Source organism: Wolffia australiana, chromosome 1, assembly GCF_029677425.1.
Source record: "Wolffia australiana isolate 7733 chromosome 1, ASM2967742v1".
NCBI classification, from domain to species: Eukaryota; Viridiplantae; Streptophyta; class Magnoliopsida; order Alismatales; family Araceae; genus Wolffia; species Wolffia australiana.
Window position 1 is genome coordinate 12,650,454 of NC_135835.1, and position 24,782 is coordinate 12,675,235.

A 24,782-nucleotide genomic window follows, 5' to 3' on the forward strand; every position below is an offset into this window, starting at 1 on the left:
CGATGGTGGAGGTAGAACAGGGTTCGTCAAGGAGAAGCAGGATATTCAACGTGTCGGGGATCGTGTGGATACGTCCAAAGGCTGCACAAATGAGCAGCTCGACTCGTCTCACTTTGGGATCCAAGAAATCATGGATGCGATCCGTGTAAAGGTACTCATTTTAATGGTTTTGTTGATATTGTTCGATTAGTCCAAGTCTTTTGCATCGAATTATTTTGATTTATTCATCCATGTCAATGCCTCTAGAACCCAACAAACCCTAGCGGTCGGGGATGGCCGTGGGCAGCCAGAGACGGTCAGAGGCGACTGGGGACGATTGGAGGGAGATAGGCGCCAACGGCTGGGAATGGTCGGGGATTCGCAGAGGCGGCCAGGGATGGGCGAAGGCGGCTGGGGACAGCCGGAGGCAGTCGGGACGGATGGCGACGACTGGAGGCCAGCATGATGGCTCAAGATGTCTGGAGGCGGCTGTGGACGGCTGGAGATGGCGTGGGACAGCAGGAATTGGTGGGGGATGGCTGAAAGCGACCGAGGATGACAGGAATTGGCCGCGGGGATTGGCAACTTGACGAGAAACGGCAAAGGTGGGCATTGGGCGGCGGTTGCGGACGGGAGGTTGGTTGGCGATCATGAGGCGACGGCTGTGGGCATGGACACAACTGTTCTTCTGGCGACAACAACTACCTCAGCGGCGGTGAACCTAGTTGCGGTGCGGGCGTCGATGCAAACGACTTCTACGGACAATCGAGGGATGCACGACAGAGGTGAGCAGTGGCAGCTGTTCTTCTAGCAACGCTATTGGCTTCGCGGTAGTAAACTGGCGGCGGCGGGTCTTCCGGTGTTTTCGTCCTCAAATCTACTCTAAAAAGTGGTAAGATAACTCTATTTGACGGAGAAGGGGAGAACCCCAAAGAGACAAGACACCCAATTTTCAGTTTTCCTCAATGGAATTCCGCGTATTTCTTCGGCCATACCTTCCCTTATATAGGGTAGGGAGGGTTGCCCCAATGGGCTCAGTTAGGGGAGCATCCAAAGTGGAGGACATCCCCAAATGGGCCAAACAAAACCAAAAAAAAAGCGCAAAAATATGTCGAGAGCCTAAAACATTAGGACCCTCAATAAAACCCATAAAGAAAATGAACGTGCAGAAAATAGATAAACTCTTAGAGGCATGTCGTCAAGCTCAATACTCGAAGCTTGGGTCCTTCGCGTTGGGTCGGGCTCCACGACGCGGCTGCTGACGAGCATGGTCCTCCATCAGATATCCTATGGATAGGAATATATAAACCTCGTGTTAAAAAATAAATTATTACAACATTATGATCCAATCATATTTCACTAAAAAGTAAATATATATTGGACTCCATTATAAAAATCACGCATGAATAATAATGAACATATTTATTTCTATGAAGTTAAGTGAGACATAGAAAGATGACTCAGGTGTAGACCAGAAAATTCCATGTTTAACATTAGATCATCTCATCGACCGTCCTATCTATCTTTGTGAAGTCAGGTAGGGGCAACATTATATTTCCCTGATAGTTGAGCTAGTATAGTTTTCTGCTTCAAAATTTTGTTAAATTTTCGAGATCTTATTTATTCTTATGATCCTTAAGTTTTATTTATTCAGCATCTCTCTAAAAAAGGATATCTACCAGTTGATCTGATACGGGGCTGAAGTAGTAGTGCCGTATGCATTGAATGAAACTTAACGGCTTCCAAGTTGGCCCCTCAACATTTAACATACCTATCAATAACCTTCAACAACGAAATAATTTTCATAGACTGATCTTAGGCATAGTTTCCGTGTCTAAGACAAAACGCGTAAAGAACCACAGCTTCTTGGCACAGTAAGATCGCAAGGGAAGAGGGGTGCAAGGATTATATCATAATGCTACTTTCCCAATTATAGCCATCCTGATTCCCTGAAAAAGATAATGCTGTCCAGGACAAGCACTGTTCTCCTCGTCACGTCTCTCTCCCTCTTTCTCTCTCCCTTTCTCTCTCGCTCTTGCTCTCTCTGTCTCACCGTCTTTCTCTCTTGCTCTTCCCTCTCTCTATCACTCTTTCGTTCTGTTTCTCTCTCTCCCTCACTCTTTCTTTCACCTTGTATTTGTTTCTCTCGTTTTCTCTCCTTTATGTGTCTCTGCCTCTCTCTCTCTCTCTCTTTCTTTCCCTCTCTTTTTCATTGTGCCTCTCCCTCTCTCACTCTCTCTCCCTTCCTTTCAATGTGTCCGTGGCTGTCTCTCTGTCTCTCTCTTTCATCGTGTCTCCGTCCCTGTCTCTGTCTCTCTCTCTTCGCTTGTGTCTCCCTCTGTCTCTCTCTCTTTCTCTCTTCTATTGTGTCTGTCTCTGACTCTCTCTCTCTCTCTTCCATTGTGTCTGTCTCTGTCTCTCTCTCTCTTCCATTGTGTCTGCTTGTCTCTCTCTCTTCTATTGTGTCTGCCTCTCTCTCTCTCTCTTCTATTGTGTCTGCCTCTGTCTCTCTCTCTCTCTCTCTCTCTCTCTTTCATTGTGTTCATCTCTCTCTCTCTTCCATTGTGTCTGCCTCTGTCTCTCTCTCTTCTATTGTGTCTGCCTCTGTCTCTGTCTCTCTCTCTCATTGTGTTCCTCTCTCTCTCTCTCTTCCATTGTGTCTGTCTCTCTCTCTCTCTCTCTTCTCTTTTGTCTGTCTCTCTCTCTCTCTCTCTCTCTCTCTCTCTCTCTCTCTTTCATTGTGTTCATCTCTCTCTCTCTTCCATTGTGTCTGCCTCTGTCTCTCTCTCTTCTATTGTGTCTGCCTCTGTCTCTGTCTCTCTCTCTCATTGTGTTCCTCTCTCTCTCTCTCTTCCATTGTGTCTGCCTCTGTCTCTCTCTCTTCTATTGTGTCTGCCTCTGTCTCTCTCTCTCTCTCATTGTGTTCCTCTCTCTCTCTCTCTCTCTCTTCCATTGTGTCTGCCTCTGTCTCTCTCTCTTCTATTGTGTCTGCCTCTGTCTCTCTCTCTTCTATTGTGTCTGCCTCTGTCTCTCTCTCTCTCTTTCGTTGTGTCTCTGTCTCTCTCTTTCTTCCATTGTGTCTCTGTCTCTGTCTCTGTCTCTCTTCCATTGTCTCTGCCTCTGTCTCTCTCTACCATTCTCTCTGCCTCTGTCTCTCTCTCTTTCAATGTGTCTCTGTCTCTCTCTCCTCCATTGTGTCTGTCTATGTCTCTCTCATTCTCTTTATCTCATTCTGCAATACATCGTATATTTTGCAACAAAACAGCACCCGCTAGCTTCTGGTGCATCACGATCGAGATAGCTGATCCCTCGCTATTCTCCTGATGCTCAGCCTCCTGTTTCACCCCCTTCTTCGTCCTTTTCCTTCTCATCCGTCGCGCTCGCAAGCGTCTGATTCGGTGTCCCGATGCGGACCAACCAGCCGCTGACAAGAGCTGTCGTCTGCAAGAGAAGGGAGAAAGCAAGAATTGCGAGACGTAAGCCCAAAGCAGCTCGGACTCCGAGAGATTACTCGCGTGCCGAAGATTACGGTCTGAATGACACGCCCGACATCCTAGATCATGTCTCCCCGTTTGATGCTAGATCGTCATTATTCTCACCGTCCGTTTCGCTGGAGGAGCCAAAGCGTAATCCAGATTCAAGGAATCTGGTCCGCCATTCGATCGCGCGGCCAGCGTTATCTTCATGGGCAAGTCCGAGGATCAATCAGGTTCCGAGTTCATGCTTATATTCATATTACCCTTTTGTTCCTTTTATGAAGAACGTGTTCATATTCATATTCCCAGATATGTTGGATCTAGAGAGAGGGTACTCGCCTTCTGATTGGGACATATATAATTTTGGGAGGGAAAAGTCATCCTCTTACTTGTCACCTTCTTCGTCGTCGTATTCTCCGTCTGAAATAACTGCTGGCGTCGAGGTGATTCTCCAATTAAAATAGCCCAACCGTTGTATTTACCGAGACCGGGTATATCGCCCGTTTGCTGCTGCACCCGGCGAACGTGCCGCGGCTATCGCTGAGGATCCGATGTCGACCACAGCGGAGTCTTCTCTCGATGAGCTGCCAGCGCATTGATGTAAGCATTGCCCGTCAGGAGATTCGTACAGAGGAAACGAAAAGATAGGTTTCAAGAGAGTATTACACGTCTTTTTGAAAGCGAAGAGGATTACGGAAAAAGTTCTTGTTGGGACTGGGAGGACATCTATTCATCAATGGGGCCCTTTTGAAAAATCACGAGCGGATGGTCTCTCGAAAAGGAACAATTTTCGCTCTTAAGATCGCGAAAGCAGGATGGCAAGATGCTGTTGGGAAATGACCGCCTCTTGACTTCGGCTGGTAAAAGGTCGGAACGTAGAAATTACGGTCTTTGTTGGTCATGGCTGATCCTATGAGTAGGCTCGCGGGCGACGAGTCAAGCCAATCCCGTCGTCTCCCCTGCGATCCGATTGAAGTAATGGTTAAAAGCTTGGAGTAAGAAGCTCAGAGCTGTGCTCTTTTTCTAGTAGGTATAAGTGAAGGCGGGTTCGTCAAGTGAGTGGTCACAGTGATGGCGGTTTCTGCATTTCTACATTCTAGTATTTGCTCGCTCCGGGTCCCTATTTCTGCATTCCTCGTTTCTTCCCAGTCCGCATTCCTCAGTCTCTTTCAGCTTTGGTAACAATATTTCGAGAGGAGAGTAAGTGATTGATTTTTTGAAAGAGAGAGCCTGCTCCTTCTCGATACACTGAGCTTCTTCTCCGTAGCTCCTTCGTTCGGGGTTTCTCTATCAGTTCATGGGAAATTACAGGTTCAAGTTCTCGGACATGATACCCAATGCCTGGATCCACAAGCTAAAGTTCACAAGCAAAGATATGAGAAACTCAGGCATCAATAAGGCGCCGCCTCCGATGACGGTGGGCTCTTCATCTCTCACGCAGGCGCCGAGGAGAGCTTCTTATTACTTTCCCAGCCGTCAGGAGCCTAAGCTTCCGAGTTCGCCCATACGACTCGGACGTCCCGACGCGGCTTTTCCTACCTTGCTCAAAAGAAAGTCTGAGAAGAAGATAAGTTCGAAGCTCCGAAACTTGTCGACGGCTGACGTACTCGGCGACCCACCTGCGAAACGTACCAATGCGCGGAGGCGGGATACTTCCTTAGGATTAACGGCGAGTGGCGTGGATGTGGACGAAGACGACGACGACTACTACGAAGGCGTCCCTTGCGCGGTCAAGCCCATCATCGCTGAACGCAAGGAGTCCGACAGGCCGGCCAGCAGAGCCTTGTCACGTTCATCCAGCTGCAGATTTACTTCATCGGCAACGGATATCATCTTAGACATGGGAAGCAAGAGAGATCCAGGCCTGAAAACTCAGAAAACGGGAGTCTTTAACGGAATTCCGGAGCTCGTCCTGCCACCCATCGTCACCAAAGGGCAGAGGCCGGAGAACGCCAACGGTATTCGTCAGCTGGGTTCTCCTCCGTCGTCAAGACAGCGCAGGATATCGGTGAGAATCCAACGGCTTAAAACGCGTACGAGCTCTCCGCGCCTCCACGGCAAGAAGATCCGCCATCGGAAGAGTGTTGGCCAATCAGCGAAGAAGTTCCTCTCGGAGAGCTTCGCCGTGGTGAAGAGCTCGGCGGACCCCGGACGAGACTTTCGAGATTCCATGGTCGAGATGATCATCGAGAACAACATCCTCGAGTCCAAGGACTTGGAAGATCTTCTCGCCTGCTATCTTTCTCTCAACTCCGGCGAGTACCACGACGTCATTATCAAGGTGTTCGAGCAAATCTGGTTCGAGCTCACCCAGCTTAGATTGCTGGAATAGGGTGGAACTTGTGCTATTACCGTTACTGTTACTTTTAATGCTACACTCACTAATCCGAATTAGGAGTTTCGATGACGAGTCTGTTTCTTTGACACAATCTCTTTCGCTTTCAATTTACCGCGTCCCGTTCTCCTGGAGACTGGCAAAACGATATCACGACCAACGTCGGTAGTCCATCTTCTGAAATGGACGTGAAAGCGAGAGAGGTTGGCGGACAAACGAAGTGACAATGTCGACTCAAGATCTTCTCTTTCGTGCCGCCCCCAGTCACATCTACGAGAACTTCAGCAGTTAGCTGGGAAAGAAGACTTCCGGAAACGTGACTTTCCACACTGTGAGCTCCTGCTCGCCAATCTCCATCAACGGCCTCGTGTCGCCTCTTTCTACCGCACCGCCCGCGATAAGCGCGCAGGCTTTCGTGGGAAAAAGCTCCTCTCTCTGCGAGTACTTAATGAACGACAGCTCCGGCGAGCTGCAGCGACGAACTGTCGACTGTAGAGATTAGAGAAACCCTCTCCCACCAAGACGAAGGGCATCGTAGTGAGCGCGGAATCTGCAGCGGGTTCAGCGACCAAGAATAGGCACGTGTGGGAAGGGCTCGCGCGGGGGCCCCCCTTGAAAACTTGTCCTGCTCTCCAGCAAAGCTCGCCGCAGATACTTGAAAAGTATGAAGAGAGGACGAGCGGAGGAGTAAATGATTGTGCGGTCCGCTGTCTTCCACTTGGCCGAAAGCTGCGCTTGAATACAGCACCCTGGACATCTGCACAGCGGCAGTAATGAGAAACGACAAAGCGTGTGAACGTACTGACCGGGTTGGTTATCGTTAATGGCGGCCAACGTCGGGGAAGAAAGAAGCCCCGGAAATGGGCTCCTCGTTGGACTTATTTCGTTCTTCGGCCCTGCTATCTCTCTACGAACTCGTCTTCGTACTTGCAGAGATGGACCCTCTCCCTATCTATTCTTCAGTGATAGTCTGGCGCGTAGGTCTTGGACGGAACTGCGCACGTGGGGCATAGAAGAAACACGCTCGAGCGTGGACCAGACATGGCGAAATGGAGAAGGTAGCGATGGCGGAAGAAATACGATGGGGGGGCGGCTTAGGGCTTGTCGCGGGGCTACGTTTACCAAAATGTAAATCTGGTCTTCATCTCGGGAAGCTGTCCAGTTTACAGAGGTATTGAATGGTTTGTACTTTGTAGCTACTCTTCGCAGCCAAAGCTGGGTGCACTGGTGGAAGTCAGATGTTGATGTAACAAACTGCAGAAGCAGATACTATATTTTTTTAATTTTAGCAACCACATCATCCACCTGGGTATCTTGGAATTCACTCAGTTGGTGGGCTAGTATCTATCTGTTCTCCCTATACCTTGGCCTACGGTGGCCTCCACCCTACAATTTGGCTATACTGTACAGACACCGATTCTCTTGGCGGGTTACACGCCTGTTCAGAGATCTATATGTTTATATACATATGATAGACAAGTTGATAGATGACTGGTTAGATAGTTACAGTTACAGCGAGACAGAGAGAGAGAGGGAGAGAGAGAAAGGAAGAGAGAGATATGGAGAGAGAGAAAGGAAGAGAGAGATATGGAGAGAGAGAGGAAGAGAGAAATGGTAAGAGAAAGGAAGAGAGAGATGGAGAGAGATGGCGAGAGAGAGAGGGACAGAGAGAGATGGAGAGAGAGAGATATGGATAGAGAGGAAGAGAGAAAGGGGCAGAGAGATAGAGAGAGGAAGAGAGAGATGGAGAGAGAGAGGGCCAGAGAGATAGAGAGAGGAAGAGAGAGATGGAGAGAGAGAGGGCCAGAGAGATAGAGAGAGGAAGAGAGAGATGGAGAGAGAGAGAGGCCAGAGAGAGAAGAGAGAGATGGAGAGAGAGAGTGACAGAGAGAGGTGGAGAGAGAGAGGGACATAGAGAGATGGAGAGAGAGGGACAGAGAGAGATAGAGAGAGAGGAAGAGAGAGTGGGACAGAGAGAGATGCTAGGATCATAATGGATACTGAATCCATTTTAGGACAATACTGGATTGGATGACATTAAATCAGATAAAAAGGTTCGGTCTGCTCATCAATCCTATTGGACTATCATCGAAAGATTCAATCTATCTCATGCGCGGAATCCTAGATGCTCCCTCAGACCATGACGATCCATATGCCCATGTTATGATGGATGGTGGATCAAAACGAGTCATTACACGTAGCAAGCTCGGCTAGAAACTAAAACTAATTTGGCCGTTCGACACTGATGGTGATCAGGTTGTCTGTAAATGACGCAACGAGCATGACAAGGCTGGTTGTTCTACTTCCAGGTACGGTTTAAGTCAATAGCCGTTGACTAGAGAACTTATCGGAATTTCAAATGTACCAGTAAACATATCCATAGTCACTAAGTTTCAGAATAATGTAAACGATCCCAACATGACTTCAGCTACCATGAGAAGAGCTTTAAGCATGAGTTATAGGCTGAAAGCTTATCATTGACAGGAAGTTATTTCAAGTTATGGGCATGGAATGAAAGACCATTCTCTTATCATAATAGATTTCCTTTCTTTCATGCACCTCATTTCTAAGTCCCACGAGTTCATTCAAATGGAGAATTTGATTGTTGTTATCCTTATCTAGTGAAAGCTTGAGCTTTTCATATAGTCCAATAGGGTTGGTGTTCCAGCTCCACTCGTAGATGCAAGGTTTTCTATGGAGTAGTCTATAAGGAGACATGCCTATAAGGCATCTGAAAACTAATCATACAGGTCCGAATTGTCTATTTGCACAAGCTGTTTACAAATGTTCCTGATCTATCAATTGTTGACTTCTCTTTTATCATTTGGTTGGGGATAGTTTGGCAGCATCATGCGATGACATGCACTGTGTTTCTTAGATAATTCCCAAAAATATGATTTTTTAAATTGTGTCCCTATGTCACTGATGATGGCTCCTAAAAAGCCGTACCTAACAATGATCTTATTGTTGGGTTCTGTCATGATTGATAACACTTTATGAGATTCGGGTGGCAGAAGAAACAAATCCAATGGGACCTTAAAATAAAAACAAACACACGTAAATGAAATTACACTGTGTGGAGTCGAATCATCTAACATGTGGTTCCTCAAATGAGTCATATCAAGCAGCACAAATGTCTTGCCTCTAGACATATCTGCATCATCGTAGGTCTGTCGGATCTCCTTGTCTTTTTCTCAATCAGCACCATTCGAATGACACTATTAGTGGTAAGTGCTTATGAATAAATGGAGAAGAAGTGGGGCTCCTGAGGAGCGATTTTCATGTGTGTTTTGCTCTTGATACTTTGGATCATTTTATACATAATGGAGCTTTTTAGGAAATCCATACACTTTAAGTATACCCACCGATTTCCAATAAATCTTATGTGTGTGAGCCGCACGGCCTATGTATCAGTCTACTTAATGACTTTGTAAGCCAATTATCATTTGTGTGGTACTCCTAGAATGACATAGGGTTTTGTCAATATTCAAATCCTAATCATTCATCCTACTTAGGAATGCTTGGGAAATCACCCAAAAATCTTGTTCCCATATTTCTGCTAACTTGGTTATGGGCTTCATTGCATCCTCTTCCATGATTCTACCTTTTCTTATTGGGTGTAGACAATTCCATCTTGACCACACAGTCACCTTCGTAGACTTATTCTAACATTTGAGATAAGACTATTCAGAATCTTGTGATAAGAAACTCATACATCATTATCAAAACACAATTATCCATTCACAAAATATCCTTGGTGTCTCCCAGGTCTAAGAGCCACTGACACAATAATGATATGAATTGACCTGGTTCATTGTAAGGTTTAGAACCATCTATGGATTCATACAAATCAATTCAATGAACTCATGCCCTGAATATAACCTGATCTATCTCATTAACATCTCCATACCAATGGTTATGGGATAAATCATACTCATCTCATGAGTGGGAGAAAATAGTGTTCTTCTACCTGGATATTTTGATGTCCTTATCAAATATCCCATGAAGAAGAATTTTTAAAATATAAGTTTATATTGGATGTTAAGAATACAGCACTAGATTAATGTTTGGGATTATTGATTTGAACTGAAAGAGGCTGACATTTTAAACATAAGTGATAATTGAAACATAATTTCATCATTATTCACTAATCATTTTACATAAACATGAACTTCATTATAAACATCCACACAAATAATAACCATTATGATTTGTGGAATATCATAAATTAGTGGAAATCACTTTAATCACCCCCTTATGGTGTTTCATTTAAGCTGGTATACACAACATACAAATTATTGATGTCCATGTGTATGAAATCTTGTCGGCTGACTAGGAAAACTACGTTTGTCATAAATACCCCATAGGTGAACTATATCTATGTCAAGGATGGAATATAAGTGCATTTCATCTGATCTATGTATATTTAATGTGGATTGTCATTCTAATTATTCCTCATAAGGGATGTGTGTATTATAATATAGTTGGCCTAAAGAAGCCGCCCTAAAGCGTATTTTATGTTTTATTTTTAGCATAGAAGTGTTCCCCACCTTTTAGTTTATAATATACACTCTTGATTCTGAATTGCTTCGCTTCTGGCACAAAGGGACGTACAATCCCATCCACCCTTAAGTGCAAAAAAGACACATCCCAATAAGAGTATCTCAGTTCACAGAGGAATTTTAATTATTCTAAGTGTTCTAGTAGTGGGAAAGCACCTTGGAAGCCAACTCATTTTGTGTGAACCTCTAGTCCAAAACATTATAGAGTCACTCATTTGGGTATGTCTTGCTGATTTATCTACTGCTGATGCTCTAAATAAGCTGATAAACTCAAAGTTAGGGTAAAATTGACTTCCGTGTGAATTTGACTTTAATCAATAATATTTATAAACCTTTAGAGATAAACTAATTTTATTTGCTAGTGATGAGTAATAGTCGTCTCAACATGGAATGTATCTTAGGGAAAGAGCTCCCTCAATTGAGTGAACTTGAAAAAAAAAGAGAATAAGGTATACTTGAAGGTGGCATAAAGATGATATGAGAATTAATGATAAGAAGTAGCTACCTTAGGGTTTAATAGAGTATAGGAGGATGTGAAGGCAAGAAGGGATGAAGATGATAGTGTAAGTTGTGGTGATAGAGGTAGTGAGAATAGTGATTTAAGTTTTCTTGAACAATTAGGGAGGAGACACATTATGGGGTCATGATGGCATAGGTGACACGTGAAGTGGCTGATAGAGGATGACAGATAAAGATGATAATGGGTGAGGGTGGACATTTATGATGGATGAAAATGATGAATGTTGATGATAGATAAGTTAAATAATAATCAATGTACGGCAATAGGATAACGTTTATTTCCTGATGCAAATCAGCCTCCGCACTTTTTTTTTACCCTCTACAAACACTAGAGACACCAAGAACAACTTTGATGGACCTTCAAAACTTCACTTTCTTTCTATGTGCCTCTCTAGGAGGAAGTGAGATTAAAGATGTTTTTAACGTAACTGGGGATCTCCATTTATAAACCTAACCATATTGCTGGATAGAGGACATAAAAACCAAGCTACTCATAAAATGTAAACTCAATCAAAATTATGGATCATTAGATACCAAGCCTAAAAATTGGATGATTCTCAACCATCGATTTAATCTAAATATTCTCTCGCCTTGTCCTCATTGCCGACTCCATGCTGCATCTAGGGTTGTTGGCATTCAATGCTAGTGATTGAAGATGATGAGTGTCCTAGATTGCTCCACATATTCTCTCTCCATGCCCGTTGTCAATCCATGTGTCCATGAAAGAGAAGGACAAAAAAGAACAATAAGTAAATAACCAAAAGTGGTTGTGACTTGGGGCGCATCAGCGCGTCCCTCATTAGTGTGCTCCCTTTCATTGCCAATGAAAATGGCAAATGTGTGCATGTGTACACGTGTGCTTGCCATGTCTACACATGCAACCATGTTTCCTGTGGCATGTGGGCACAACCGCAACTTTTGACTAGTGAAAGAGAAAATAAAAAATATTTTTTCAGTCCTCGCTCAGTCTCCGCATAGCATTTATTGCAAAAACTGCGCCCTTTTTTTGATTGGGCAATGTCACCCTGCGTTAAAAAAACTAAAATAAAAAAGTTAAACATTAAATGGCATTATGGTATCATTAATTGTGATGCCATAATGGTTTATGTTAATGATTTGCTGACTCCAGTCATTAACCATATTTAATGATTTTCTATCTCCAATCATTAAACTTAACTGTGGTTGATTTCCGTTCCACAAATTGAACATCCACACGTGTTATAACAAAAAAAAACTTAAAATAATCTTAAAAAATTCATATTAAGTCAGATAAAGGTTAAAAAATACATGCATACACATATGCACACACACACATATATAATACACTTAATAGAATCATATATTTCAACTCGGGAAAATCATATATTTATGAATATAATGTCAAAAAATTCAGGGAAAATCATATTTTGACTCAATTTGTTTTTCAGAATATGTTGTAAAAACCCTAAAAATACAAAAAATGAAACTTTAAAAATATCATTCTAAGAATAAATTTAAGCAATTTAAACTTGATAACATGCACATATAATCAATTGGATGCAAATAAACATGTAAATATAGTCAGATTAAGCTACTAAAATGTGTGATATCATACGCGGCACATGCTGATGTGTTATGCCAACTATGGTAGTGACAGGGATTGTGGATGTTAAAAACAATTAGTTAGATACTGTGAAAATGAGGATGGGAACATTAAAGATGACAACAAAAGGGATGCCATTTTAAGCTCGATAACATGCACATATAATCAATTTAATGCAAATAAACATGTAAATATGGTCAGACTAAGCTACTAAAATTTGTGATATCATACGCGACACATGCTGATGTGTGATGCCAACTATGTTAGTGATGGGGATTGTGATGATCTATAACATCAAATAGATATGAATAATTGTGTATGATTATGCTTTATTGAATTAATTATTTAGATATGAATAAAAAACTATAAATTCCCTATCGAGCCCTAATTTATTAAACTTATTGTCTTATGAGACTAACCAACTTGATTGTGTTGAATCAAGTCAACTTGATACTCTTGAGATAAGGAGAAGCCTAAGCCATGACCTGGATCGAGATAGGAGGCAAAATATTTGAGGATGAGAAAAGGCCAACCTTAGAATTTGGAAAAAGGAAGCATGTTTTGGGGAACTAACTCCATAAATTAGAATTTGGAAGTCACTTCTCAATTAAGGACAAATCAACATGTGGTTCAGAGTTGGATTTCAAAATATAGCAGCCACCTAATTCACTGAAATTATATCCATGGGCTGAGACCATTAGGTCTCCTCTATCTAAACTTCACTTTCCCCCACTTTGTACCCCATCCTGGAATCCTCTCAAACCTTTGTTGGCGGCCTTAGTGCATCAGTTTTATTGGTTTCACCATTTCTTAAGGGTTTAAAATTAACACAATTATGTTTCATGTCCATTGATCTATTTAATAAGAAGAAACACAAAACATCTTTGGCTCCAAATGATGATAAAAAGTTTTGTGTGTTCTTAAGTCTTCAAATGTATTCATCATCTTTCTTGTTAGTGTAGCATCCAAGAAAATGGCCCCAAATCCAAAATCACCCAACACATATTGTAACAAAATTTAAAGTTATATTTTTTCATCCCCACTGCAGCCCAATTCTCGCGCTCACTGTAGACCACCGAGCCCATGGGCCGCCCACTTTGTGTGCAGACAACCCCTGTTACTGCCCACAACATGTGTGTGAATTTAAGATATATATTTGTAATCCAATTATTGCCCTAAAAATCCTGAAAATCTCTAAAAACTTTATAATTCAAGTATAATTGTTTAAAAATAAATTGAGTATTTATTTCTATTTTAATTGCCATTTTAAGCAACCCCTTCGTTTTCATTAAAGCTAATTCTTATAAAAACATAAAAATATAAAATTCAAAAAATGTATAAACATATTAGCTAATGAGAATTCATAGTTTCAACTTTTTCTTTCTATTTTGAACTTAACGACTATGTCTTTTTTAAGGAAATTATTATCAGTTTTTTTCTATAAATCAGAACCTTAAAATAGCATTTAACTATAATGTTTGGCTTATCAAAGACGATGGTAATGACAGAGACAATAGTGAGGGTGATGATTATGGTGTAGACGGTGGTAATGATGGTAAATGAAGTGCCATAGTCTAGCTTTATGCTAGCACATGTGGGTAAGGATAGGGCCGACATACTCACTGATATTATTTTATATCAGTGACTTGGCATTGGGTGCGAGGTGCTATGACAAAGTGACCTGGCATTGGGACATAGGCTTTGGGTGGTAGTGATGGTGATGATACAAGTAAACTCTTCAGAACCTTTTTCATTCACTTCTCTATGTTACATGATATTATTTTATAGCTTTCATGATAATTCTTATGTAAAGGAAAATAAAAATAAAGAGAAACATATAAAAGGAGCTAGATAAGTGGGTTCTTGAATGTGTCTTATGGCTTGTTCTCTGTTGACATCACGATGACTGATGCAACATCCCTTGAACCCTGGGATATCCTCCCTGATAAGTCTCTACGGGCCATCAAGCTCCTCTCACCTTTGGGCCGTATAGGGCTTGGGTAGGCTTGTCCTTCATTAGCTTCCAACTGGGCAGAGGTAGGCCTTGTTAGCATAAACTTGTTTGAGCCCTTCCACTTGGCATGTTTAGGCCCGTTGCTGTGTTGTGGGACCAGATTCACAAATATGTAGCAGAGCCCTAATAACCTTCTGTAAGGAATAGTTTCGCAAACAGCTCCATGATAGGGCTGGTATTATTCCAGCAGAATTAGCAGCATGGAAATCCCTACGAGCGATCTGATGGATCTTCCAGGTATATACCAGATTTATCCTTCTTTTAAAAGAGGTGGGCTAGTAGTTGAGGTGTGGATATGGGAGCTGCTTATGCTATTAATGTTGTTGCTACAAAAGAGATGATGACATTTTATGACCTAGGATAGGTTTGGACTTGGCGGGAGAGAGATAATGGTCGAAAACCTTTTGAGAAGCTAAACACTCATTCCACCTTAAATATTAATCATAAAAAACTACATGATTACGGAGCGATAAATATATAAATCAAGATACAAATCAAAGGAAAATCAACCATGACGATGAGCATGGTGACAGCGCCGCCCAAAGTGTCAACCGGTGACACACATATCCAGAAGCTTCCACATCATGGACGTAAACCCTTTCATCAAGATGACTCATAATCCCAGTTCAATCCATCCCTATAAATAAGGCATAAGTGTGTAGATTCATAACATATGGAAACATCTATCTTAGATGCTTTTAAAGTCTTGTTTCCTATCTGTTTTCTAACCAATGTGGCTGCTGTACATCTTCTCTTTTTCTCTTTGTCCTTCTCAACTCTCCATTTTATTTTCTATCATGGTATCAAAACATCAATATCAGATCATAGTGCATCATTGATGACATCAAATATGTAGTGATAAATATGTGTTTTATGATTTATCTTAATATTTATATCAATAATATGCACACAAATTATCACTTATTCATGTTAAAAATGAAATTAACACTCAGCCTTGTAATTGGTCCTAACTAATGGGGTTTAACGATTTGTGAACTAACCCCACTTCATTCCTTTGAATCAAGTATTTTATTTTTCTCGTGATTTCCTTGGAGCTTAATTTATAACAAGACTTAGATAATTGGAATATTAATGGTGGAGAAGAGAGTGGCCTAAACCACAATGAAGCCAACAATGGAGCAGGACCCATCTGGATCCCAGAAGGAGCTTAAGCCCAACCAAAGGAAAGGGCTGTTTTGAGGACAGATTCAAGTGGGTATTACTGTTTCTTTCCTATAAAGTGGAGCATGAAATTGAATGGCCAAATTCACAAATCCTGGACACACATTTTAGGTTTCTCACATTGAGAATCTAAGACTTTTATTTATATCCCTTTTCTCCCGCATTGTAACTATCTCCAAATTTCTGTCCCAAACAATATTTTGGAAGCCTTGATTGCAACAATATTTCATGAATCCACTCTTTTTGAGTGTCAGATTAAGTGAAGAAGATAATCAGATCATCAAGTTTGGAGGAATTTGAAGAAGAATGCATCCTTGGCCTGAAAGGTAGTGATACCAGAGGTTCATGCGTTCTCAGAGGATCCTGCCTTCCTCACTCAATTTTCTTGGTTTGGTTATTGTTGGTTTCTAGAGGCCTTGATCTAGATGAAGGCAAAGATTCCATGCTGTGGAAGACTCATAACAGACTCGAACGACATCATTAAAATTATGAAATGAATAACCTATGGACGGATCACATCCATAATTTCTTGGATCTCTTAGAGAGACGAGTCATGCTGCTGAAGAGTTCACTCTATAGACATATATACACAATTCTTATCTCCTCCTTCACCCTTGCGAACGCCGTTTGCCCTCCGTCCTGGTCATTATGTCATCTTGATCACATCGGGAGTGGGAGGAGGTGTGGGGAGAAGGGAGAAGATGGGTAAGGCCCTTGAAAAATTCTAGCTTGGGTGAATTTAGTTCAGGGCCTTCCCCTATTTATACAAAGTTTGTATTTTTCAAACAAACCCCCAAAACTTAAGTATATCTTTTGACATCCAAAGACCATTTGCATGTGATCTTCTAGGCCCATGTATTAGTCTAATTAACAACTTGAGGGAAATAATAACCTTCATTGGTATTAAAAATTAATTAACTAAATAAGAATATAGATAAATTAATATTGAATCGATTTTAACCCCAATCGATAGGTTGAGTCTCCAACACGTGGGGTGCCAAGCTACACCTTGTGCTCTAGAAGATACAAAGGTGTATGTATCCATTCACTCATGGAACATGTTCTCTATTGGTTAATATGTAGGTATAGTTCCTCATCCACTTGACACTCCTAGGACGACTTAGGGTATAGTAAATCATCAAAATCTAATCGGTCATCCGAGTTAATACTGTTGCGTTTGGAAATCATCAGAGAACTCTTCTCCGATGTTTCATTTCCTTGGCCAATGACTTCATCACATCATCTTCCTTGAGCTGTCACCTCTTATGCTAATGGTGGATGATCCCATCTTGACCACTCAATCTTCTTAGTGAACTTTTTGATGCATCCATATTAATATTATTTAGAATCTCATGATTTAGACTCGTAGGTCATATTCAAAGTATAATTGTCCATCCATAACACATCTTTGGACTCTCAAGTCTATGGACCTCTTACACAACTATGATGAGAATCACCATGATTTACAGTTTGGTATGATACCACTTAGGTATTTGTATGGATCAATTCAGTAAACTCTTTCCATGAAAGAACACCCACTATCTATCCTTAGTGTCTCTACACTAGGGGTTGCGGGAACGGTCATACTCATCATATGAGTGAAGCTAGATAGTGTATTCTACTAAGATACTTTGATGTCCTTCTCGAGTATCCTTTGAATATAAATATTTATATCACATGCTTAAAGATTAGTGATCTCCGTATTACAATCTCATCATAATTCACTAAGTCCAATCATGTATTCATAGACTTCATTATAAGCATCAAACGTGCATTATAATGAAAAATGTTCTATTAATGAACATGGACTGAGATATGGAATGTGCGATTGGCTTGCAAGCCACATATATTTCCATCAGTTATTGCAGGATACGATAGCCAAGATCTAGGGCTTTCCCAATCAGCCAACGGTGCCAACAAGTTGTCTTATAGCCCAAGTCATTGCATTTTTACTGAACTGAAAAACCGTAGATTTGCCACACTATTTTCGACAGTGATTCGCCAATTACGGGTGCTCCTATGGGAAACTCTGGCACCCTCTGCCAAAAAAAATACTATAAGCTATTTTTAGTAGTTATTCTTTGATTTAGTAATATTATAAGATTGAAATTTTTTTATCTTTGAAGTTATTGTCATCATTATTTAGGTTTTCCTTCATTTTATTTGGTTAAAAAACAAGAAAACTATTGCTTATCTTAGGATTAGTTGTTATTTATATCTATAAAACTACAAATAAATAATCACATGGAAAAATATTCTAACTGATTTCTGTCTCTCTGTGGTTCGACCCCTACTCAAATCTATACTAAGGAAACATTATAAATTTGATGATTAATCTAAGAATTAATGATGAATTATACCCTCTTTCTAGGTTATGAATTATCAAGAAGAAAAATAATCGTTGGACACAATTGTTCTAAAACAAAGGCAAAGAAGAACCAGACACGACGATCTACACAACACTTCAACTCAAGAGAGAGGTGTGAAAAAGGAGGAAAATACAAAGGATGAGGACAAACTAGCAGACCAACCTTAGGCAACAATCAAACCAGGATGGGGCCCATATCACCAATTTGTTCTTAAATTGATCATAGAGCAAAATTTTTCTATGATCAATTTCTTCCCAAAAAAGGATGAATCAAGTCAAAATGAGAGCAGACTTCTAATCATACTTCTCAACGCCCAACTCTTCTTACGGATTCCAACCAGTCGGCTCTCTAGCAACTCTACATCGGTAATCAGATATTGGTACCACATACCAAGTCAAACCATACACTCAAGTGCAATATCAAAATCAGCCCTACCAAGGCTCCGATAAGATAAATATTGGTGATGGCTTAGGTTTCAGTATCCTCTATATCTGCACTGCAAAACCAACTACCTTGGAAAAACATCTTTTTTTAATAACACTTTACATGTGCCTGAGATCACAAAAAACATTTTATAAAGTGGACAATTAACACTTGATAATAATATGTATTTTGAATTTCATACCTCTGAATGGTATGTTAAGTATTGACAAACAGGAGCAACAATCATCAAGGGTGACGTGAGCAACGGTCTATATCATCTACCTCCTCATCTAACATCTCATATCAGTTCTAGGGCATCAACTTCGTTGTGGAATCACAGACTTGGTCATCCTTCATTTTGAATTTTGAATAAAGAATCTTATCTTGTTTTCGAGTCCCTCTCACTTACCTATATCATCAGCATGTGTGTCCATCATGGTGTGTTTCAAAGGCAAAATTCCTGCCGTTTGCTAATTCCATGCACATTTTCTCAAAACCTCTTGAACTAATTCACTCATATTTATGGGTCCAGGCCTCGTTCTATCTCATCTAGGGTTTTCCTATTAAGTATATTTCATGAATGCTTATAGAGGGTACACTTGGGCCTACCCACTCAAGAAAAAGAGTGATCTTCTAAACATCTTCGTTCAGTTCCAGAAATAAGTTGAGCCACAGTTCAACTACAAGATTTAATTGTTGCAGTCAGATTAGGTTAAAACCTACCTCAAACTCAACAAAGCATGTCAAAACATGCATGAAAGTCAACCATGCCACTGGGTTGACCTCAAACACCTATTGCGTTATGTGAAGGGAACTTTTATTACAGTTTATATTTTAACCTCCCCATTGATGTGGACTAGAAGTCGTCAATGACGTGGACTGGGAGGGAGACTCCATTGACCACATACCTACAAGTGGCTTCCTTCTATTCCTAGGCAAGAATTCAATAAGTGGGGGATCCAAGAAATACTAAACAGTTGCATGATCCAACATTGAGGGAGAATACAAAACAGTAGCAAACAGCACCGCTGAACTCCTATGGGTTCAGTCTTTACTTCAAGAAATTCAGGAAAGTACAACCTCTACTCCCATATTGTGGTGTGACAGTCTAGGATCAACATATCTCTCACAAAATACCCAGTTCCGTGCTCGCAACAAAACACATAGAAAACAGATTATCATTTTGTTCATGAATGTGTAGCCCAGAGAACCTCACAGGTTTCCTTCATCCCAATTCCCAAGTCAGTGACCAGACTACAGATGTTCCCACAAAACCATGCCCAAAAAGTAAGTCTCACTGAATCCAATCCAAGCTCAATCTTGAATCAAAATGGGCTTGCCGGGCCATGTCACACAATGAATCATGAACAAGGGATAAATATGCACATTCAGAACACAAGGAAACATCAATCTTCAATGCATTTCAAGTCCTGTTTCCCATCTGCGTTCTCTAATCCCAGGGGCTGCTCTGTCCTCAATTCTCAATTCTCAACTCTCCATTCTATCTTCTATCATTCTGCCAGTGAAGGGTTAAGAAGAAAAAAAAAACCTGGATCTCCACGGGCGAAGCAGCTTCATCCTCTCCCCCAGGTGAGCCCCTTGTCCTTCCCGCAGAGGCGAGAAGCGCTCCGGTGGGGTCTCTCCAGGGGAGCCCCAAACCCAACGCCCTCCATCGAGCCCACAGTGTTGAACACCCGCTTGTTCACCTCCTCCACCAGCGCCCTGTGCAGAAGCGCGCTCCTCAACTCCACAAGCGACCTCTTCTTCCCCGGCGCCTCCTCCTCTTCAGCGCTCGAAACCCAGTTCTCGAACGAGTACATGCTGACGCTCGGCGAGACCGAGACCGAGTCTTCTCCTGAAACATGCAGTCCTCAGACCAGCTTCTCTCGGGCGTGAGAAGCCGCGCCGGCCTTACCTTTGAGCTTTGAAACGGAGGCCGAGCCCTGCGTAGAAGTGGAGGAGGAGAGGTCTTCTTGGAAAGGGTGGTGCTCGTCGTCTTCCTCGGCCGAAGGGTCGTGCCAGTCCGGCACCAGCCCGGACACCTCTCTCGCTATCATCTCCGCTATCTGCCCCGGCTCCCTGAACGTAATCTCCAGCTCTCGCACCATCTCCTTGGCCACCTCCATCGGCGAGTCGTTCACCACGTCGAACGGGAAGTAGATGTTCTGCACCTCGCCTGTATTTTTCATCTTTGTTTAAAAGCTTTCATCTTTGTTGAAAAGCTTTCATCTTTCTTGAAAAGCTTTCATGTTTGTTGAAAAGCTTTCATCTTTGTTGAAAAGCTTTCATCTTTGTTGAAAAGCTTTTATCTTTGTTGAAAAGCTTTCATCTTTGTTGAAAAGATTTCATCTTTGTTGAAAAGATTTCATCTTTGTTGAAAAGATTTGATTTTTGATCTTTTTTGAGGGGTGGAGGTTACCTTGGGTGTCTGTGATCTGGACTTTGAGGATTATCGTGTCTTCTTCGAAGTTGATTTTTCCCGTGATTTTCATGTCTGGATTTGTCCTCGGCTGCGGGGGAGCGGAGGGAGGGCGGTGCGCGTCGCTGCTGATCAGCTTGGAAGCGGAGGAGCTTTGCTGGGAGAGGAAAGGGTCGAGGAGGAGATCCTTGGCGGGGGATCTTTTAGAGGGGTCGTGCTCTAAGCACCTGCCGATGAAGCGGCGAGCTTCCGAGTCGCTGACTCGGTAGAACGAGTCGGGGAGCTTCCCCTGAGAGATTGGGAACGGGTCAGGAGAAAGGGAGCCGCGTAGAAGAGGGGGGGAGAGTGTTGTACCGTGGTGACTTTGCGGTAGATTTGCGCGGGGTTGGAGCACTCGTTGTAGGGATACTCGCCGGTGAGCATCTCCACCACGCACATTCCGAACGAGTAGATGTCCACCAGCTCGTTGTATTCCTCGTCGTACAGCTCCGGCGCCATGAATTCCGGCGTACCTGGTGCACACCCATGATGAGTGAGTGTTTAAGTAGAATAGAGAAGAGAAAAGAGAGAGAGGGTTGGGGATTGAAGAGTGCAGTGAGTCGAGGAAAGAAGAGCGAGAGATGAGGAATGAGTCAGGATTGAGATATAAGAGGGATTTCTAGTAATCAAGAGTGAATTTCGAGAGAGAGTTGACGTTTGAAGAGTGAATTTAGAGTGGGAGATTTGACAATAAGAGACGTGAGATGAAGAATAAGTTAAGAGAGAAATATGAGGGATGAAGATTGAATTAAAGAGAGAGAAAGTTGATGGATGAAGAGTGAGTTTAGGGGGAGAGAGATGAGGAATGAAAAATGAGTTAGAGAGAGCTGGATGGAGCGGGGGCCGAGCGGGAAATGAGAGAGAGAAAGAGTTGAAGAATAAAGACGGAGAGAGTTGCGGAAATGAGAGAAAGAGACTTGATGAATGAAGAGAGAGAGAGACCACTGTGACAAAGATTAAGAGAGAGAGAGAGAGAAAGAGCGACCGCGAGCGATAGTGGGAGAGAGAGCGAGAGAGAGCGGGAAAGAGAGAAAGAAAGAGAGCGACAGAGAGAGGGACGGTGACAGAGAAAGAGAGGGCGACAGAGACTCAGAGAGAGAGGGCAACAGAAAGAGATACAGAGTAGTAGAGGGAGGGAGTGTAGAGAGGGAGATAATAGAGAGGAGTAGAGAGTAGTATTAGACAGTAGAGAGAGAGAGCGGGAGAGAGAGAGAACGGGTGAGAGATAGAGAGAGAGCGGGAGAGAGATAGAGAGAGAGACGGAGAGAGAACGGGAGACTGAGAGAGATAGAGCGAGGTAGAGGGAGAGAGAGCGATAGAGCGGAAGAGTGCGTGAGAGAGAGAGAGCGGGAGAGAGAGAGAGAGACCGGAGAGAGAGAGGGAGAGAGAAAGCGAGAGGGAGAGCGAGAGAGAAGGGGAGAAGGGGAGAGAGAGAGCGAGAGAGAAGGGGAGAAGGGGAGAGAGAGAGCGAGAGAGAAGGGGAGAAGGGGAGAGAGAAAGAGAGAGGGAGAGAGAGCGAGAAAAGAGAGAGCGGGAGAGAGCGAAAGAGAGAGAAAGCGAGAGGGAGAGAGATGGAAAGAGAGAGGGAAAGAGAGACAGCGAGAGGGAGAAAGATGGAGAGAGAGGGAGAGAGATGGAGAGAGAGAGAGAAAAGGGGGATGTAGAGCGGGAGAGAGCGAAAGCAAGAGAGAGAGATAAATAGATATAGAGAGAGAGAGAACGGGAGAGAGAGCGAGAGAGAGATAGATAGATAGATAGATAGATAGAGAGAGAGCGAGAGAGAGATGGATAGATAGAGAAGGAGAGAACGGGAGAGAGAACAGGAGAGAGAGAGATAGATAGAGAAAGAGAGGGAAGGGGAGAGAGAGCGAGAGCGAGATAGAGAGAGAGAGAACGGGAGAGAGAGCGAGAGAGAGATAGATAGATAGATAGAAGAGAGAGAACGGGAGAGAGAGCGAGAGAGAGATAGATAGAGAGAAGAGAGAGGACGGGGGAGAGAGAGAGAGAGAGAGAGAGATAGATAGAGAGAGAGAGAGAGACGGGAGAGAGAGAGAGAGATAGAGAGAGAGAGAGAGAGAGAGAGAGAACGGGAGAGAGAGCGAGAGAGAGATAGATAGAGAGAGAGAGAGAGAGAGAGAGAGAGAGAGAGACGGCAGAGAGAGCGAGAGAGAGAGAGAGAGAGAGAGAGAGAGAGAGAGAGAGAGAGAGAGAGAGAGAGAGAGAGAGAGAGAGAGAGAGAGAGCGAGAGCGAAAGAGAGAGAGAGAGAGCGAGAGAGAAAGAGAGAGAGAGAGCGAGAGAGAGAGAATGAGTGAGATAGAGAAAGGGAGAGCGAGAGAGAGATCAAGAGAGAGAAAGAAGAGAGCGTGCAAGAGAGAGAGCGAGGGAGAGAGCAAGAGAGAGAAAGAAGAGAGAGCGAGAGAGAGCAAGAGAGAGAGAGAGAGAGAGATACCGATGACGCTATGTGCAGCCTGGGCGCCGCGGAGGATGGCGGCAAGGCCGAGGTCGCCGATCTTAACCTGGCCAAGATGGCCATTAACGAAGATGTTATCGCACTTGAGGTCTCTGTGGATCACCGGCGGGTCATGATCGTGCAGATAAACAAGACCCCGAAGAATTTGCCCAGCCCACTTCTTCACCGCCCTGATATCGATTCTCCTGTACCTCTGCCTGTACCTGCACGTAAAACCCCCCAACAAAAATTAACTCTAATCATCGTTAATTCATCGTTAATTCACTCACTCTCTGAGCGTGCCGGAGGTGAACAGCTCTGTGATGAAGTTGAAGGTTCTCTTCGAAGGGTTGACCCATGAAGTGCGGAAGCTGATGATGGAGTCGTGTCGGAGAGTGCTGAGCAAGTGCACCTCCGAATAGAGCCTCTGAAGCGCCTCCGCCGACTGCATCAAATCGTAGATTCTTGCCTGGTTCCATGCCACTTCCTCTCCTTCCACCTCGTCGAACGCTCGGTATCTGTAATCTCTCTGGTCAAGGTCATCGCCATTAACGATCAATTCAATCGTGTTCTTTCGAAACTTTCCACAGAGATTGAGAGATTGAGGAGAGTAAGAAGATGTTCGTTTCGTAAGGATACACAGTCTTCATCGCTCCCTTCCCCAACACCTTGTCGAACTGAGAGAAAAGCCGTTCAGAAAAGCTCGTCTAATTTCATGGGTCGATTGAAAAAAGTGTGGAATTTTCGATTGAGCGATCGAATCAAGTTCATTGGACAAAAAAGAAACAGGATTCGAGATCGAAACAGGAGCTTTTTAGGAACTAAATCGGTGTTTTTAGGAACTTACTCTTCCGTATCGCCCGGTGGGATCCATCTCAACGTACTCGCCGAAATCATCGGAATTGTCGGACATGGCTTCGAGATCGAGTCCTCGACCCTTCGAGCGGACGCGGATGCAGAAGATTGACGCGAGACGCGGAGACTAGATCCGCGGTTTCCCTTCGTGATTCTCGTAAGAGAAAACCCCAAACATGAGCCAGAAGAGCCTCGAATAGTCAATCCTTAGCAAAATCCAGGCCATATTCCGACCGCCCGCAGGCGAGAAATCGAACCGATCGGCAAACATAGGGGGAATGATCGACCGAGCCGGCCGATTGGGGAGATCGCGGAAGAAGAAGAAGAAGGAAGGAGAGACGTGGTCGGCTACGTTTCCCAGCGAAATTCCTCCCCCGACGAAGGGGGGATTTCGTCTTTAGCGATCAAACCGCCCTAAAAATGGAAAAATCTCAGGAAAATCGAAGCAAGGGAAGATCATCGCCGAGGAAGCAGATCGGAACTTGAGCGATCTTCGTCGATGCTTGATCAAATCGAGAAGATGGTCTGAGTTTAATGGAAATTTCTCAAACAACGACCCCATGCGTGGTCGGGAGCTC

The 24,782-nt window shown here is 43.1% G+C and overlaps 2 protein-coding genes across 2 annotated transcripts; one reads left to right on the forward strand and one right to left on the reverse strand.

The window, feature by feature from the left end:
* The first annotated feature begins 2,730 nt into the window (after window positions 1-2,730).
* Window positions 2,731-5,865, forward strand: OFP3 (ovate family protein 3). The gene is made up of 2 exons (XM_078580270.1): window positions 2,731-3,688; window positions 3,765-5,865. The coding sequence occupies exon 2, from the start codon at window positions 4,753-4,755 to the stop codon at window positions 5,785-5,787; it is 1,035 nt and encodes a 344-aa protein (XP_078436396.1). The 5' UTR covers window positions 2,731-3,688; window positions 3,765-4,752; the 3' UTR covers window positions 5,788-5,865.
* Window positions 5,866-19,802: 13,937 nt separating this feature from the next.
* On the reverse strand, window positions 19,803-24,722 carry LOC144707167 (putative serine/threonine-protein kinase WNK5). Its single transcript, XM_078580284.1, has 8 exons — window positions 24,197-24,722; window positions 23,989-24,026; window positions 23,640-23,867; window positions 23,350-23,573; window positions 21,215-21,372; window positions 20,861-21,149; window positions 20,357-20,617; window positions 19,803-20,296 (listed from the first exon to the last, which is right to left on the reverse strand). The coding sequence occupies exons 1-8, from the start codon at window positions 24,260-24,262 to the stop codon at window positions 20,016-20,018; spliced, it is 1,545 nt and encodes a 514-aa protein (XP_078436410.1). The 5' UTR covers window positions 24,263-24,722; the 3' UTR covers window positions 19,803-20,015.
* Between the last annotated feature and the right edge of the window lie 60 nt (window positions 24,723-24,782).